Source organism: Halichondria panicea, chromosome 7, assembly GCF_963675165.1.
Source record: "Halichondria panicea chromosome 7, odHalPani1.1, whole genome shotgun sequence".
In the NCBI taxonomy this organism is placed as follows: domain Eukaryota; kingdom Metazoa; phylum Porifera; class Demospongiae; order Suberitida; family Halichondriidae; genus Halichondria; species Halichondria panicea.
Window position 1 is genome coordinate 1,042,743 of NC_087383.1, and position 18,207 is coordinate 1,060,949.

Genomic DNA, 18,207 nt, shown 5'->3' on the forward strand with positions numbered 1-18,207 from the left:
AATCATTGTTCACATGTTCAATCACATTCACATGTTCAATTCTTAACTGTGATAAATAATTGTTCAATTCTATAAATTTTAACTGAGCATGATAATTAAATGATGCTGCAGAGTGTCACGACTTCAATTCTGAGTAGAATTTCACAGTAAAAGCCTGAACCATCACACTATGTTCAGAACCCTCCAACGAAACTATCAACGCAAAAGCTGTGTTGAGGGCAACTGCTTCCTCTGGTGATGAAGCTTTGAATCTATATACTCTCTGTCAAAACAGTCTTAAAAGCTTCCTTAAACCTACCTGCATTTACATGAAAAGGAAAGAAAGTAAATGGAAAGTAATTAATTATTATTTATTATTAACAAACAGTTCAACATCACTTACTCTGAAATGGAGCCGGAGCACTACTTTCCATTGTACAGTGCAAATGTAGACCTGAGCTAGAAAGCCATATACTCGAAATCAGCTGGCTGGAACACAATTTTTATTTTGAGGAAGTATAAGTATAGTGATCACTTCCCTCTTCGATCTATGCTTCCGGCAGACAAGGAGTGTTCGGCACACGTGATTTGTTTCCAATCCCCTTCCTCTTCTATCTATGGTAAAGCTGACTGTGTGTGTGTCTGTGTGTGTGTCTGTTCCAGCTGTAACTGCTCAATGGTTGCAATGCGACGAAAGCTAACAGCTTCTATAGGCTTCTAGGCACGTTCTCTTGGATTTTGATTCGTGGATTTGCAAACTAAAGCTTCTTTCTCGAGTTATGGCTAGTTTGACTCACATTGAAGGCTGTTGCAGTCTCTTCAGAATCTTTCATAGCATCATCTGTCCGCACAAACTTTCTATTCAACATATGAGTTAGCCTTGCACTAAAGCGCTAGCTTTTTGTTAGCTACAATACTCAGAAAATATCTGTTAAAACAGCTAGCTAGCAGTAGCCATTTGATCTCTTTGGACACACCTTTAATTATTCCTGTGGATGTAATGCGCATGCGCGCTCATTCCCAACGTGAGAAATAAATATCCAAGATCCAGATCCAGATCCTCCTGGCAGAATCATCTTTGTCTTGAAGGCCTGGTAAGCCACAGTCAAAACACTACCATATAACAATATAGATAACAATATGCATGTACACAGGTCTTTCTTATATACACTGAACTACAGATCCTGGAAGAATCAATTTTTCTTCTTTCCTGAGGTCCTAGTAAGCCACATAATACAACAATAGATGCATGTAAATAAGTCTTTTCTTCTCAGTGATTTTATATAGATAAGCTAACTTTAATATAAAATTCATTATAGAAACTAATATAACACTCTAATACTTTTCAGCGAAAGCAAAAACATGGCGAGAGGCATTAGCACAGCGCCAGCTTGAACACTAGTTATAATAATTATTATACTAGAATTATATATAGCTACCAACATTTTGTTTCTACATGCAGCTGGCTTGAGAAATGGCTAAATTCAGTGGAGGTTACGATTACGATTTTGTAGATCAGCCCCCCAAATCTTTGGAGTGTTCAATATGCCTTTTGACGCTACGAGACTCCATGGTCATCAGTTGCTGTGGTAACCACTTTTGTGACCCTTGCATTGGTCGAATCAAGAGTAACAGAAAGCCTTGTCCTCTCTGCAATTCTCCAGACTTCATGACACTTCTCCACAAGGGTGTGGCCCGAGAGGTGAATGCCCTGAGGGTGTATTGTCCCAAGAAGGCCCAGGGCTGTAACTGGCAAGGGGAGCTAGGACAAGTGGACCACCACCTCAACCCCACGGCTAACTCTATAGGGGGATGTGGCTTTGTCATGATTGAGTGCAAGTATAAGTGCAGGGAAAGTTCGAGCGACGAGCGATTGCTTCTCATGAGGCTGACAATTGTGCTAATCGACCAATGAAGTGCAGGTGGCTTTTCTTGCTAGAAAATTAGAAATGCTAGCTACCGAGAATAGAGAAATTAAGAATAATGTGACAGCACTTGAGGCTGAAAATACGTTATTGAAACAGCAAATGGAAGCTAGACCGCTACCACCAGTACCTCCGTTCTACTTTACCGTGTACAACTATCGGCAATACAAGAAAGACAACTGTACAATAATGAGCCCACCATTTATTCTCATCCTAAAGGGTACAAAATGAGCTTACAAATATACCCGAACGGATCCAACACTGGAACGAATACTCACATGTCAGTGTATGCTTTCATAATGAGAGGGGAATTTGATGATACGCTTCAGTGGCCATTCACAGGAAGAGTCACCGTAGATATATACAGCTACAAGTTAAAGAAATGGACTCAAATACAAGTATTCAATTTCAAGGAATACCCTATTGAGAGGGGATATGACTGTGTCATAAGCGATGGTAGTGGGTATCATCTATTTTTTCCACAAGACCAAGTTGAAACAGAGTACATGTTCAAGAATGGAAGTTATACATTTGTTCGCTTTCGAGTAAATCGTGTGGAATTAGTTTGAATGTGTATATTTAATTATATATGAACTGCCATAAAACAATTGTTACTCACAATAATCCGGCGTGTGGGGTAGGTATTATTTACAAAAAGTTTTACGTTCGTAGTACGATTACTCGGGTAAGTGTGGTGCGCATGAGCACTAACAATGGATACCAGGCCCTTTTTCGACTTAGCGTTCAATTAGAGAACAAACGGCCTGGGAACGAGGCTATACAATGTAAAACTTATCAGCCGCCGAATTTATGACCACAATATTATACAAGCTGCTTGATCATCTATTAGATGTACATAAGGTGTTTGTTTGCATGTGAGGTACAGGTATTGGTACGTATTGCCTAAGGGCAAGTGGTATAAAGCCGGGTCATGTGATCACACGGACTAACCCTCATCACCATACTTGAGCTTTGGCCAGTCTGTGAGTGTGTGATGGATGTGGCCGAGGGATAGGTGAAGGTGGACAGGGAGAGACTACCCGAGAGGAAGGCGGAGCTTTATGGCTTCCTCATACGATTGGACTGGATTATCACAAAGTCCTTCTGAAACGGCATACTCAGACTGTGTGTGTGTGTGGGGGGGGTCATGTGATGTGAAGTCAAATAAAAACATTTCATGAGAAGAGCCGATGGAGGTAATATAATTTCTCATTAAAAAATCTTCTAAACGAAGTTGCTCAGTAATTCGCCATAACATATTTTCTTTGGCTAAGTAACTCGGAAGGCTGTCTTGAAGGAAGTCAGTCCAGCATTACCAAGGAATCACTCTTATTGTGTAATCACTTCGATCATGTATTCCCTAAGGCCACTCCAAGTGAAACTCTGGTTTCTGGTCCTGAAGTTTTTCTAATTGTATGCGGGCGGGCGGCTTTTCTCATCATGTCATTATCAATTTCACCTTATGAACTCATTATTTTGCAAATGAATATCATTATCACACTATTTTGTGGCACATGGACCATTCTGCGCATGCGTAGTAGATAGAAATCCAATAATGAGATAGAAATTCAAGAATAAAATCTGATGCGGGGGGGGGGGTGGACCAGAAACCAGAGTATCACTTGGAGTGGCCTAATGGGAAATCAGCTAGACTCTGCAGCTGATACATGAGACTAGCTTAGAAAGGGCGGCTGATTTATGAGACACAAACCATCAGATTCACTGCCCACTTTATACAAACCACTTCCCGTGACCCAAAGTAGCGCTTGGGTTATTTATTCCGGAGCTGGTGGTTGGGTGTCGGGAAACTGGCATCTGCCATCAGAGCGCTAATTTATCTGGAGTTCTGTAACTCACAGTATGCACTGCTCGGTGTGGTGTACTTTATGCTGCCCTCGAAAGCAGTACTTATGCTACCTTAAAAAGTAGTACTTATGCTGCCCTAAAAAGCAGTACTTATGCTACCCTAAAAAGTAGTACTTATGCTGCCTTCGAAAAGCAGTACTTATGATCCCCTAAAAAGTAGTACTTAATCCCTAAGCAGTTTCTGGCCAGACCGCTTTTTTTTAACGTTGGCACTGATTTGGCAGTATATAATTCAGTATATAGGCTTTTATGATCTGCATGCTTGCCACTGTTTCGGCTTATAATTATAATTGAGAGTGACGTTTTAATATTATGTATACATAAGCATAAGCACATGTAGTAAAAGTCAACATCATGCATGTACACAATATTTAATGTTATAGTCTAAGTAGTCACTAGCGAGTGTGGAAGGTACTGGTCGCCATGGCAAATCTTATTCAAACTGCACATAGTTATGTTCCGCCATGCAATCTCTTGTATAGTATGGTCACCCAGAGAACTGATCTTTCGCCTCCTCGTCTGAGCAGCTAGCTATCTAAGCTTGTTGAGACCCCTCTTTAGTTTACCTAAGAGAGAGAGAGAAAGAGAGGTCACGGTAAACAATGTAGGAGAAGCGTGTGATTATATAAAAATGATTATTTGTACCAAGATGTGCTCTGACACAGGAATATCCATTGTAACTCTCGATATGCGATATAGGGTAAATCCCATGGGCCTTCTAGGGTGTATATACATTCATATAGGGTACATGGAAACTACCATTGACAAAAAATTATGGAAAGCACAAATTTAAAATGTGCTGATGTTATAATAATTATAGTACTATATAAGCAGTATTTTGGACACAGAAGTTAGCAGTCCATTCAAGAGAGAGAAACTGGCATATCAGAAATTATTGGGGCGAGCGAAGCGAGTCCCTACCTAGTCTTCAATGTTGCAATTTTGTCTGTATGTATGTATGTATCCATACGTCATGGACCGGCACAATGATTTGCTTTTGGGACTCATGATCCTTGCCGACTTCCACCGTTGCAATTTTGTTTGTATGTATCCATACGTCATGGACCGGCACAATGGTTTACTTTTGGGACTCATGATCCTTACCGACTTCCACGTGGATTCAAGCTGAAATCAAACAAAAAAGATGAATCGAGAGCTAAAGTTATCATAAGCACACCAGGTGGAAACTATCTTACATTGGACGTATTTGGCCAAAATGTAGCAGCAATTGCTGAAATAGATGAAGCCGAAGTCACTGCTGACAACCTAATCTCTGCACAGCCCTTCTCATGTTCTTATAATGGTACTGTCATGAACTCAGTTACGCGACCTTGATAACTACCAGTGCGAATGTAAAATGCTTCTACTACGTATACTAAATTAATAACCTTGAATTTAAATACAACATATTTCTTTTAATTCGTAAAACAAGCATGTTTTCTTACGCTCGCCCCACAATGTTCAACATTCTCCTAGTATTATTATTTTTAAATCAGTGGAGGTATAGCTATATATATATAGAGACGAGGGTATGCAGTCCTCACCTGTTGTCGCTGCCGTCCCCACAGGTTGCTATGAAACTGGAGGAGCCGAGGAACAGAAAGTCACTGAGGTGCTTCATACCAGAGTAGAGAGAGTGGTAGGGCTTGCGGGCAGCTGTGTGTATCCCTTGCCATAGCGACAGCTTGCCACTGTTGTCAGTCACTCCATACTGTGGGGGTGGTACATGAGAGCATGAATTAAATTAGCAGAGGGGGGATACTTCTACAAGCCACAAATAATATGCACCCAAAGCCTAATGTGAATCCTAATTATAAGAGGACATTCTTAATACATTTCCTATATATAGCTGAATATTGAATAGGAAATGTATGCCCTCTTATAATTATGAATAAGAGGGCATACATTTCCTAGCTAGGAAGATATAGGCAACAAAAGCTCCAGTTTTACAGTACACACTAAAATGAGTGATTGAAATTCATTCACTTTGTTTCCCTCTGGAGTGAATCGTATCATGGTGACGCTGGCCCCAGAGCCCGGGGGAATCTGGGTGGAGACTGGCCGAGGGTTACCAAATTCCCACATCACCACGGAGCCAATCATACAGCCAGTCAGATCTGAATAGATGTGGGGGGATATAACAATGTGTGCCATGGTAATGTTATTGTGGTATAACTAAAGAGGAGATATGTCATGAATGTAGTTAAGCCTAAGGACACGTAGATTTGGTTTGAGAAAATTTAAGGGCTGTCATTACTATAAAAGACAAGCAAATAATGTGTTAGGTAAGCTTGCATGTATTTGCTGATATAATATAGCTACCAATAACAAGTTATAGTTGTGACACATGCACGAGTGCCACATGGGATATATTGGCTCAGTAGTGACTTAGGCCCGAGGGCCGCAGGCCTCGAGGGCAAGTGCACTACTGAGCCAATATATCCAATGTGCGCACGAGTGAGCTGTGTAACAACTGATTTGTTGCATTCCTTGTGCATTCCTTTCCGTGTACACATCACTCCTTTTATAGGACAACTAGTTTCAACTACTTGTGGTGGCTGTGGAATGCACCAGACGCAGATATTGGCACAGTGTTTCCTTTGATCTGCCCACTCAAAATGCAACAATGCTTGTTTCTACAGCTGGCTGGAGAAATGGCTAAATTCAGTGAGGTTATGATAATGATTTTGTAGATCAGCCCCCAAAAACTTTGGAGTGTTCGATATGCCTGTTGACGCTACGAGACCTCATGGTCATCAGTTGCTGTGGTAACCACTATTGTGAAGCTTGCATTGGTCGAATCACTAACAACAGAAATCCTTGTCCTCTCTGCAATTCTCCAGACTTCACGACACTTCTCCACAAGGGTGTGGCCCGAGAGGTGAATGCCCTGAGGGTGTATTGTCCTAAGAAGGCCCAAGGCTGTGACTGGCAAGGGGAGCTAGGACAAGTGGACCGCCACCTCAACCCCACGGCTAACTCTAGCGGATGTGGCTTTGTCATGGTTGAGTGCAAGTACAAGTGCGGAGGATTTTTCGAACGACGAGTGATTGCTTCTCATGAGGCTGACAATTCTGCTAAGCGACCAATCGAAGTGAAGATGGCCTTTCTTGCTAGAAGATTAGAAATGCTAGCTACAGAGAATAAGAATGAAGTTGAAGCTAAAGTTACAGCACTCAAAACACAACTCCAAGCTGAAGTTACAACACTTTACAAAGAAGTTATCGCATTAAAAGCCGAAAACACATCATTGAAAGCAAATAGAAGCTCGATCATCACTACAATTACCTCCTTTCTACTTTACCGTGCTTAACTATGAGCAGAGCAAGAAGAACAACCACATAATATTGAGCCCACCATTTTATACGCATCCTAAAGGGTACAAAATGTGCTTACAAATATACCCAAACAGATTCTGGTCTGGACAGAATACACACTTGGTATTGTTTATTAACATAATGAGGGGGGAGTTCGATGACACGCTTCAGTGGCCATTCACAGGAAGAGTCACCATAGATATGGACAACAAGTTTAAGCAATGGACTCAAATAATAGTGGTCAACTTCAAGGATTATCCAACAAGTGGTAACTACGGGTATTATCAAGTTCTTCGACACGACCAAGTTGCAGCAGAGTACATGATCGAGAATGGAATTCGTCACAGTCGTGTCCATTTTCGAGTAAATCGTGTGGAACTAGTTTAAACGTGTGTATTTAGAAGTACTAAATGTGAATTTCTTATTACAATTGACTCACAATAAGCCAGCGTGGGGTGAGGGGGGCCATTCTCCGCACTCCAACCACGTTCCTCCTCCATGCAACAGGCTCACCTATATGGGGCTACTGTGCACCCTTACATGGGCCACACCCATTAACTGCAAGGGAAACTCATATCAACAACACTGGAAGCACATGGTTGTAACTAGTGTAACAATCTTATCACTCACTACAATTAATGAAAGCTGTTAGCTATAATTATATTTAGCAACGACAATAATGGTCACATGTTACTCCATATACTGTTGGGGTGAGGAGTATGAACCATTAGCTGGTATAGGAACTCAAACGCCATTTATTATTATTATAATCGTACATTTTTGGGTACAGTGAAACAAATTAACTGTTAAAAATTAACCTATATCAGTAGCACAAAAATGGATCAATCCAATAAAGGTTTAATAAGCGAAACACTATGTTTCCCTCTGAAGTGAATCGGACGCTGGGCCCAGAGCCCGGGGGAATCTGGGTGGAGACTGGCCGAGAGTTACCAAACACCCACATCACCACGGAGCCATCCATATATACAGCTAATCAGATCTAAGCAGGTGCATGTGGGGGGATATAACACTATTGTTCAGATATATGATTACGGTTATGTTGCTAAGAGATGAAGGAGAATGAACAATGAATTTAGCTAAAGACACACCCAGTTTAAAAAAAAAATAACAGCAAGACACCAGTTAGGAGGTAAGCATAAGTGTTCAACGCTTGTGTTTGTGTAGCCTCGGTCCCAGGCCGATAGAACGAAGTTATCTAGTTGGTGGCCTAGCTAGAGACAACTCGGCTGGGAACAAGGCTAGTGTTTGTGGTATACAGTCACATTGCTATAACACAACTGATGACATAATTATAGCTACAAAATGTTTGTTTCTAATACAGCCGGCTCGAGAAATGGCTACATGTACATTCAGTGGAGGTTACAATTATGATTTTGTAGATCAACTCCCCAAATCTTTGAAGTGTTCGATATGCCTGTTGACTCTACGAGACCCCATGGTCATCAGTTGCTGTGGTAACCACTTTTGTGACCCTTGCATTGGTCGAACCAAGAGTAACAGAAAACCTTGTCCTCTCTGCAATTCTCCAGACTTCACGACACTTCTCCACAAGGGTGTGGCCCGAGAGGTGAACGCCCTGAGGGTGTATTGTCCCAAGAAGGCCCAAGGCTGCGACTGGCAAGGGGAGCTAGGACAAGTGGACCACCACCTCAACCCCACGGCTGACTCTAGGGGGTGTGACTTTGTCATGGTTGAGTGCAAGTACAAGTGCGGGGGATTGTTCGAACGACGAATGATTGCTTCTCATGAGGTTGACGATTGTGCTAAACGACCAATCGAAGTGAAGATGGCTAGAAAATTAGAGATGCTAGCTACAGAAGTTACGACACTCAAAGCTGAGAACACGTCACTGAAACAGCAAATGGAAGCTCGACCACTACCACCAGTACCTCCGTTCTACTATACCCTAAATAATTATCAGCAGTGTAAGGAGGAAAACCGTACAAAAACGAGCCCACCATTCTATTCTAATCCTAAAGGCTACAAAATGCGCTTAGAGATACACCCAAACGGATTCGGGACTGGACAGAATACACACTTGTCATTGTTTGTATTCATAATGAGAGGGGAGTTCGATGACATGCTTCAGTGGCCATTCACAGGAAGAGTCACCATAGATATGTACAGCAACAAGTCAAAGCAGTGGACTCAACTGCAAGTGGTTGATTTCAAGGATAATCCAGTTGAGAGGAAATGTGATCGTTCAACGAGTGGTGGTAATGGGTATCACATCACACAAGACAAAATTACAGAGTACGTGATCAAAGAAGAAACTCATCATACTCGTGTCTGTTTTCGAGTAAATCGTGTGGAACTAGTTTAAATGTTGTGTATTTACTGCCGTAGACTTGATATAATTGACTCACAATAAGCCAGAGTGGGGTGGGGGGCCATTCTCTGCACTCCAACCACGTTCCTCCTCATCAACTGCAGGGGACATGCGTGCAAATTACATGTATATAATAATATCACCTACATACTCTATACTGTAACAGTGAATCTTAATTGTTGCTCACTGCAACCATAGATCATAGAGTATAGAAAATAGAGGGATGGGTGAAGGTGGACAGGGAGAGATCTAGACGACCCGAGAGGAAGGCAGAGCTTTGTGGCTTCCTCACACGATTGGACTGGATCATCACAAAGTTCTCCTTCTGAAACGGCATGCTCAGACTGTGTGTGTGCATGCATAGATACATTTGTACTATAATTTTATAGTATCTATGGGTGTATGTGTGTGGGCGGGGGGGATCGTGGTTTGAAGTCAATAACGACATTGCATGAAAAGGACCATGTGATGGAGGTAATATAATTTCTCATTAAAAATCTCCTAAAAGAAGATGTTTAGTAATTCGCCAATACATATTTTTTGGTTATAACTTCTTGGCTTCAAGTATAGCGTGGGAGGCTGTCTTGAAGCTATAGTCCAGCATCACCCAGAAATCGCTGCGTAATCACTTCAGGATTGATTTTGTGGATTTTTCTCTTGTGCTTTGCTCAACTGAGAAAAAATACGTTAGCTGTAAGAGTGCTCTTTGTAGCTGGGAGCCGGCATGAGCTAGTGATCTTAGATCTCAACCATGCATTTTCGCCATAGCCATGTGAATTTCAGCTTCCAATTGTAGATTGCTTGCCGTTGGACTGAGCAGTTTCAGACTGCAACTAAATATATATATGGGCGCAGCTGCAGGCTGCTTAAAACAGGGCTGGTAACAATGGCAGTAACCACTGTCAAGGAATTCTTACAAGTATATATTTCATCTCTAGTGTATATAAAGATAAAGACGGTACATAAAGCCTTTTACAGTGGTGACATGCACTTCAACTACAGTCTCATCAACAGCTAGTGTGCATGTGCATATGCAGCCGTCCCTTTACTGTGGTGGTAATTAGAGGGCAACTTGAATTGATAAAAACACTGAGCTGTCTGAAGACTAATAACCATGCATGTAACCATGCTTAGGGGACAGAACTAGCAAGACCAACAAGTCTTGTTGATTGCCATTTATAAGAAGCTAGACAATGCAACTTGAACATTTTGTAGAGAAATGTACAGTTTGAATCTAAACTCACTCAGAGGCACAGAACGTAAAACACAAACACACACAATCATAACACTACAGTTTGACATTTCACACTACCGTTGGCATGGAGGCCGGGGTACGAGGCAAGCTCCTCAAATGAATTGCTGTCCAGAACCTGTGATGTTAGCCTCGATTCAAGGCCTTGAATCGAGGCTACTGTGATGTATGCGAATGGTAAAGAGGCATAAATTATATATACTATTATATTGAACCTGCACAGGTGACACTTATGGTAAAGAGAGATTATCTTGACTGTATGCATGTACGTATGGAGGTAGAAAACGCATTAATGAGGCTTCATAGTAATTCCATTGGGAAGCCAGTGAAAACAGTACAGATGGGCCAATTTCGGGGGGGAGGGACAATGGCACTAAGGAAAGGTTCACTATGCAATGCATATTGATTTCATTTGGTAGCCAATCTAAGTACGTGTACAAGCAACAAATATGCACCCCAGAAACCTATAAATGTGAATCCATGAATAATGAAGAAGTGGGTACACAATGACATACATTTCCCAAAAGCTCCAGTTTTACAGTGCACACTCAAACTATAAATATTCAATCACTTTGTTTCCCTCTAGAGTGAATAATATCATGGTGACGCTGGCCCCAGAGCCTGGGGGAATCTGGGTGGAGACGGTTACCAACCGACTCCCACATCACCACGGAGCCATCCATACAGCCTGTCAGATCTGAGCAGGTGTGGGGGAGAATATATTATTATGCCTCGGTGCGCATGCGCAAGCGAGGTATACGGTAGTGTGTTTGTGTGTCTGTGTGTGTGTGTCTGTGTGTGTGTCTGTGTAGACTGCTACAGCTGCTCAAGGATGAATCAAGTGCAAGTAAGAGTTTCTATAGGCTTCTAGTCATGTTTACTTGGATTTTAATTCGTGGATTTGCAAAATAATGCTTCGTTCTCGAGTTATGCCTAGTTTTGCTTACTTGGAATGCCATTGCAGCCTTTTCAGAAGAGCACGTAGCCAAACTTGTTTACCGAGTGTTGCTACTCTACTTAGTAGTTAGCTCTGCACTAGAACGCTAACTATTGGTAGCTGCAAGAGTGAGAATAGAGCTGCAAGGCTATGCTGATGGTGGCAGCCATTAATTTTAGACTTGAACTTTGGCATCGATCGTTTTTAACAACATTCATGGTCGATCATTACCCACTCTTTGAGTTTGCATGCATGATATAGACTAGCCTCGATCCCAGGCCGAGTTTTCGCTTTTATAATGGTTAGGCAAACAACTGGGCCTGGTACTAGTTGTCTGCGCATGCGTCAAATTTTCATTGTATATTTGTGGTCGGCAAAAATATTTAACAAATCAATAATCGAAATTTGTACACAGAAAATGCACAGAGTGAGTACACAAAAGATGCACATAGGGAGCTGCTTCACAAAGGCCTGGGGAGTTGCCAGTTGTGCTGCAGCACAATTACAGTGACCCAGGGCAACTTCAGGATGATTGAATGCCTTCAAATTACGTTTCAAAAAGATTTAGCAGGCTGCTGGACTTCTCTGATTCTAGGCCCCAACTCGTAACTCATTGCTTGAGAAAACGTAGATTCTCTTGATGTCTCTGAGCTACCCAGCAACGCTCGAATGAGCAGGTCATACTCCAGTCCTGTGTCTGTGAGTATAGGACAATATTAAAAGAAACCAAAGACGATTAAACCCTTACCTCAAACTGTCCAGTCTCGTCCGTTAGTATAGCCAAGAGGAGCACTGTTGGGATAGCTGGATATTAGCCATTGCTCCTGTACAGAGAAGTAGACATTTTAAATACGTGTAGATCTATACATATTAAATTTCTCGGTTATAGTGTCATTGTCGACGAGCTGATGATGGCAGCACCAAGTTCTCTAGCTCACACTCTTCACTTGGTCCACCATATTAATGATGAAACTATAGTCTACCTACATTCTTGCCAAACATGAACAAGACTTGATAGCATAGCCGGCCATAGGGCCCACACAAAAATATCTGACCTTAACAAGCTTGACAAAGCTTTATACCTCTTCCCTTGTTGTTCAGTCTTCAGAATAAGCTTCAGAGAAGAGAGAAGCTTCAGCTAAGAGCCATTCCAATCGATTCCAATAATGATAAAACGGGAACTGACTTCTAGTACACGAATATAAATGTCACGAAAGTGAACGAGAATATCCATTCGTCAGAATCTGACGAACGATTGACGCATGCGCAGACAACTAGTACCAGGCCCAGTTGTTCGCCTAACCGTTATAAAAGCGAAAACTCGGCCTGGGATCGAGGCTAGATATAGACTCGCAAGCCGTCACTGTGCAGGCGAACAGTTCGCCTGCAACAGTGACGGCTTGCGAGTCTATGCATGATATTGGAAAAAGTAGCTTTATGTTATGTAGCTTTGGCATCTCCACCGAGGCATCAGCACCTGCGGTGCTTTCATTGTTGAGGTTGATACGAAAATAAGGAGATATAGTTAAAGACACACCCATCAGTTGAGAAAAACAGTGAAGACCCACAGTTAGCAGGTACATGTAAGTGTGTTGTGTTTGCGAAATACAGTTTTATTTGTCACATTTATTTGTCACATTGCGCTAATAATTATGCCTCGAGGCGTAGCCGCACGAGGGATATACGGTAAAGCCATAGATAGAAAAGGGAGGGATTGGAAACGAACGACAGTTTCAATGATATCCGTTGAAACACTCCTTGTCTTGTTACGTAATCACATTCTGGCGGGATTGTAACAAAGATTTTCTCTGACTCAGTTCTTGCAGACGTTGACTTAGACTTCTGGGTTAGGCCAGATGCCCGTGGCTTAACTGTATTCATATCTGGTAAGTTAGAGCGTCATATAAACTCACTTCAGTAGAGTTGAAGCAGAATAATAGGCCAGTTTTGTATGGTAAGGTGATAGTCAACATTATGTCTCCCTCTAGCACATATGTAAAGCTGATTTGCAGTTTGTACTTGTGTCAAACTGTATACTTGGGTCCTAGTGCTTTGCGTAAGTATTACTTTTTGAATGATACAAGTGAAACTTTCATACTATATCAATAAATAAAGTATTTCAGGAGTGTTTTTTGTCTCCCTTTTTCATCTCTAAAAAGGGCTAGTTGAATATATTCTGCTAATATACTGTTAGAGGAGTATTTGAAGTTTTGCACTGTCTTTGTTTGCACTTACAGAAATGCCGTGAAAATTTTGAATCGTCATTCACAAAAGAATGAATTTTTGGATTACTGGTAAGCATGCTATACTGATTATTGCCCACGCTATACTTTTATAACAATACCTGCAGTGAGGTCATTTGTGGAGATGGTTAGATATCTGTTCACGATACCTGGAGTCATCAGCAACAGGTTGTGCCAGGACCCCGTTAAATTGGCCAACAAAGACAGGGGTAAATCCAACGAGAACCTGAATGTTAGTGAATTTGCTAAGAACACACAGGCTCTTCGGGTGATCAACAGCACATGTGCAACAATTAGAGGCAACTGCTGAAAGACAATAGAAGGCGACCATTGCAGCTAGGTGATGAGAATAACCCCCCCAAAAGAAGGCACAAGCATAATATTGTATAGAGAAATCATTGTTCACATGTTCAATCACATTCACATGTTCAATTCTTAACTGTGATAAATAATTGTTCAATTCTATAAATTTAACTGTGCATGATAATTAAATGATGCTGCAGAGTGTCACGACTTCAATTCTGAGTAGAATTTCACAGTAAAAGCCTGAACCATCACACTATGTTCAGAACCCTCCAACAAAACTATCAACGCAAAAGCTGTGTTGAGGGCAACTGCTTCCTCTGGTGATGAAGCTTTGAATCTATATACTCTCTGTCAAAACAGTCTTAAAAGCTTCCTTAAACCTACCTGCATTTACATGAAAAGGAAAGAAAGTAAATGGAAAGTAATTAATTATTATTTATTATTAACAAACAGTTCAACATCACTTACTCTGAAATGGAGCCGGAGCACTACTTTCCATTGTACAGTGCAAATGTAGACCTGAGCTAGAAAGCCATATACTCGAAATCAGCTGGCTGGAACACAATTTTTATTTTGAGGAAGTATAAGTATAGTGATCACTTCCCTCTTCGATCTATGCTTCCGGCAGACAAGGAGTGTTCGGCACACGTGATTTGTTTCCAATCCCCTTCCTCTTCTATCTATGGTAAAGCTGACTGTGTGTGTGTCTGTGTGTGTGTCTGTTCCAGCTGTAACTGCTCAATGGTTGCAATGCGACGAAAGCTAACAGCTTCTATAGGCTTCTAGGCACGTTCTCTTGGACTTTGATTCGTGGATTTGCAAACTAAAGCTTCTTTCTCGAGTTATGGCTAGTTTGACTCACATTGAAGGCTGTTGCAGTCTCTTCAGAATCTTTCATAGCATCATCTGTCCGCACAAACTTTCTATTCAACATATGAGTTAGCCTTGCACTAAAGCGCTAGCTTTTTGTTAGCTACAATACTCAGAAAATATCTGTTAAGGGTGAACGTTATACCAACTGTGCATAGTATGATACTGCACATCAGTAGCACAAAAATGGACCAATCCAATATAAGCGAAACACTTTGTTTCCCTCTAGAGTAAATCGTATCATGGTGTAAGGCTGGCCCCAGAGCCCGGGGAATCTGGGTGGAGACTGGCCGAGGGTTACCAAATTCCCACATCACCATGGAGCCATCCATATACAGCCAGTCAGATCTGAGTAGGTGTGGGGGAATATAATGTTATTGTTGAGGTATGATTATGGTTATGTTGCTAAGAGACAAAGGAGGCGTATTTCAATGAATCTAGTTAAAGACACACCCAGTTTTTTTAGCAAGAAACAGTTAGCAGGTAAGTTAACAGTTAGCTTTGATCCCAGCCCCTCTAGCGGCCTGGAATCGAGGCTACATAATAGTGTATACAAACACTCTAAAAACAACGGTGTGCACGTCACACCAAATATCTGGCACACCACACAATTTGGTGTGACGTGCACACCTTTAGCATGGTGTGCCAACTTTTAGGCGTGCATGGCACACCATGCTGTGAATTAGGTGTGTCATTTGGTGTGGTAACCTGAAAATGGTGTGTCACTTTGGTGTGCTAACAAAACTGGTGTGCACCAACTGACGAATGGTGTGCTGGATTCACACCATTAAAGATGGTGTGTCATAATTTGTGTGCTGAATTCACACCATCTTTTCATATATTGGTGTGCTGGATTCACACCTCTTTTGATGGTGTGCTTTCTCTGAAATGGTGTGTCATATCGGTGTGCTGGATCCACCATTAAAAATGGTGTGCTGGATTCACACCATCTTTGTATGATGTGCTTTTTTAATAATTATAATTGCTATAATTATACAGGTAGATTCTCAAACATAATCATCATACCCAAAATATTGCATTATGACAAACACTATAATTATTGTTTTGTACAAGATAATATATGGAGCTATGAATTGTATATTCTACATCCGAGTTCACCAACAACGATATAGTTTCCAGAACCACTGTAGGGACATAAGATAATTATCATTACGTATGCAGCTACGATGATATAACAAATGTTTTTACGACTATTAAGATGCCAACACATACAGACATCGAGCGACGAAACCACTACATACAGAAACACAAACACATATTCTTGTACACAATCCACAAATACACCCCAGCGACGAAGTCGACTGACCAAGGCCAGTGTAACTACACAACACACCCCAGTGACGAAGTCGACCGGCCAAGGCCAAGGCCAGTGTAACTGACAACAGAGGACACGCTACAGGCACACACACACACCACATAGACGCACACTACAGTGTATTAAACTTATCTTGCAGGTCCATAATTACTTGAATTCAGTTGAGCACCATAACCTGTAAGATTTGTACAACCAAATTATAAATGTACATTTGTATTCTGTACACATAATTATTGTACGTACTGATCCACAAATACACACACACACCCCAGTGACGAAGTCGACTGACCAAGGCCAGTGTAACTGACAACTGGTGTACACAACACACCCCAGTGACGAAGTCGACCGGCCAAGGCCAGTGTAACTGACAACAGAGGACACGCTACAGGCACACACACACACCACATAGACATCACATAGACGCACACTACAGTGTATTAAACTTATCTTGCAGGTCCATAATTACTTGAATTCAGTTGAGCACCATAACCTGTAAGATTTGTACAACCAAATTATAAATGTACATTTGTATTCTGTACACACATTGTACGTACTGATCCACAAATACACACACACACCCCAGTGACGAAGTCGACTGACCAAGGCCAGTGTAACTGACAACTGGCGTACACAACACACCCCAGTGACGAAGTCGACCAGCCAAGGCCAGTGTAACTGACAACAGAGGACACGCTACAGGCACACACACACACACCACATAGACGCACACTACAGTGTATTAAACTTATCTTGCAGGTCCATAATTACTTGAATTCAGTTGAGCACCATAACCTGTAAGATTTGTACAACCAAATTATAAATGTACATTTGTATTCTGTACACATATTGTACGTACTGATCCACAAATACACATATGCACCCCAGTGACGAAGTCGACTGACCAAGGCCAGTGTAACTGACAACTGGTGTACACAACACACCCCAGTGACGAAGTCGACCGGCCAAGGCCCGTGTAACTGACAACAGAGGATACGCTACAGACATGCAGACACATTACACACATTGCGTATATTAAACTTATCTTTTGGTCCATAATAAAATCCATCCATATCCATAGTCGCTAGAACATGAGCTTTACCACGAGGCAGCACTGGTACCAGTGGGCGGGGATAGTTGCGCATGCGCATTAAAAATATTTAGGCGTGAAACCATGAGTCTTGTAGTAGCTGACTGGCTCTAGCTAGCTAGCTACTGCACTGACTGTACGTACGTCCTGGCTGAATCCTACTATCTTATTTATGGCTCTGCTTACTACCCCAAATAACTATCTGGGACACATAGAGTAAACAATGGAACTTCGAACGACACGTATTTTCGAACAATTTAGCACCAGGGTAAGCAAAAACAAACAGCGTTATGCAGAATCTGACCCTACACAAGCCGACTTACATGCCTTAGGAACAAGCTGGGTTGAATAGCAACGTCGTAGCTCTTGCAATGATGACGTAATAATCCAGAAAACAAAAGTGTGCGATAGTTGGAATTTCGAAAAAAGTAATGTGTCCCCGAACCGAGGTACTTGCCGCTTTAATTAGCTAATATCGAGCTTCCCATCAGCTTTAGTATGTCCTATTTAGTATGTAGTGAACATAAGCAACACTAAAATTACTTCACTGCTACTCAAAACAAACAATAAACTTTCGAACAGTAAGTGCTGAATCAGCACTTTTAACACCCACATGGATGGTTGTATACAGCAGATTTTATACAACCGTGAGGCACGCTAACTAATTCAGTTCCGTTAGAAATTCATAGTGATTCGTCTACCTTCGTGTGGGATCTTCATAAGAATATGATTATTAATA

At 41.6% G+C, this 18,207-nt stretch overlaps 3 protein-coding genes and 1 long non-coding RNA gene across 22 annotated transcripts in view; 1 reads left to right on the forward strand and 3 right to left on the reverse strand.

The window, feature by feature from the left end:
• LOC135338268 (dmX-like protein 2) overlaps window positions 1-3,377 on the reverse strand; it is a 29,135-nt gene extending 25,758 nt beyond the window's left edge. For 9 of the 14 annotated variants that reach the window (XM_064534345.1, XM_064534341.1, XM_064534340.1 and 6 more), the window contains exon 1: window positions 777-3,373. The gene's annotated coding sequence lies outside the window, so the exon portion shown is untranslated. Of the gene's footprint in view, window positions 1-776 lie in introns of all 14 variants that reach the window. The other 5 variants (XM_064534342.1, XM_064534335.1, XM_064534338.1 and 2 more) reach the window with 5 other exon arrangements.
• LOC135338265 (DNA polymerase subunit gamma-1-like) overlaps window positions 1-18,207 on the forward strand; it is an 89,366-nt gene that overhangs the window by 22,200 nt on the left and 48,959 nt on the right. The gene's annotated exons all lie outside the window — the stretch shown is intronic.
• LOC135338270 (dmX-like protein 2) lies at window positions 4,082-18,095 on the reverse strand. Of its 6 annotated transcripts, XR_010395465.1 has the most exons (10): window positions 17,792-18,095; window positions 15,038-15,393; window positions 11,261-11,386; window positions 10,750-10,848; window positions 9,625-9,781; window positions 9,475-9,535; window positions 5,757-5,887; window positions 5,315-5,481; window positions 4,692-4,895; window positions 4,082-4,336 (listed from the first exon to the last, which is right to left on the reverse strand). XR_010395465.1 is itself a non-coding variant. In XM_064534358.1 (6 exons), exons 2-6 carry the CDS (start codon window positions 9,631-9,633, stop codon window positions 4,333-4,335), a joined length of 372 nt encoding a protein of 123 aa, XP_064390428.1. In that variant the 5' UTR covers window positions 9,634-9,781; window positions 10,750-11,162; the 3' UTR covers window positions 4,087-4,332. The 6 variants fall into 6 exon arrangements, 1 of the variants encoding a protein (XP_064390428.1); XR_010395466.1 differs by lacking the exons at window positions 11,261-11,386; window positions 15,038-15,393; window positions 17,792-18,095 and adding an exon at window positions 11,205-11,231; XR_010395468.1 differs by lacking the exons at window positions 11,261-11,386; window positions 15,038-15,393; window positions 17,792-18,095 and adding an exon at window positions 7,527-8,087 and having other exon boundaries at window positions 4,083-4,336; window positions 9,589-9,781; window positions 10,750-11,162.
• Window positions 12,007-12,973, reverse strand: LOC135338271 (uncharacterized). The gene is made up of 2 exons (XR_010395471.1): window positions 12,375-12,973; window positions 12,007-12,323 (listed from the first exon to the last, which is right to left on the reverse strand). It is a non-coding gene; the product is annotated as an uncharacterized LOC135338271 (long non-coding RNA).

Bases quoted from the DNA above. Each gene is read 5' to 3' on its own strand.
- LOC135338270 (XM_064534358.1), bottom strand. The intron at 5,888-9,474 runs GTGAGTCAATTA...ACATCTATTCAG, and splicing joins CCACCCCACTCTGGCTTATT to ATCTGACTGGCTGTATGATT. The intron at 5,482-5,756 runs GTGAATGAATTT...CCACCCCCACAG, and splicing joins TCACTCCAGAGGGAAACAAA to TATGGAGTGACTGACAACAG.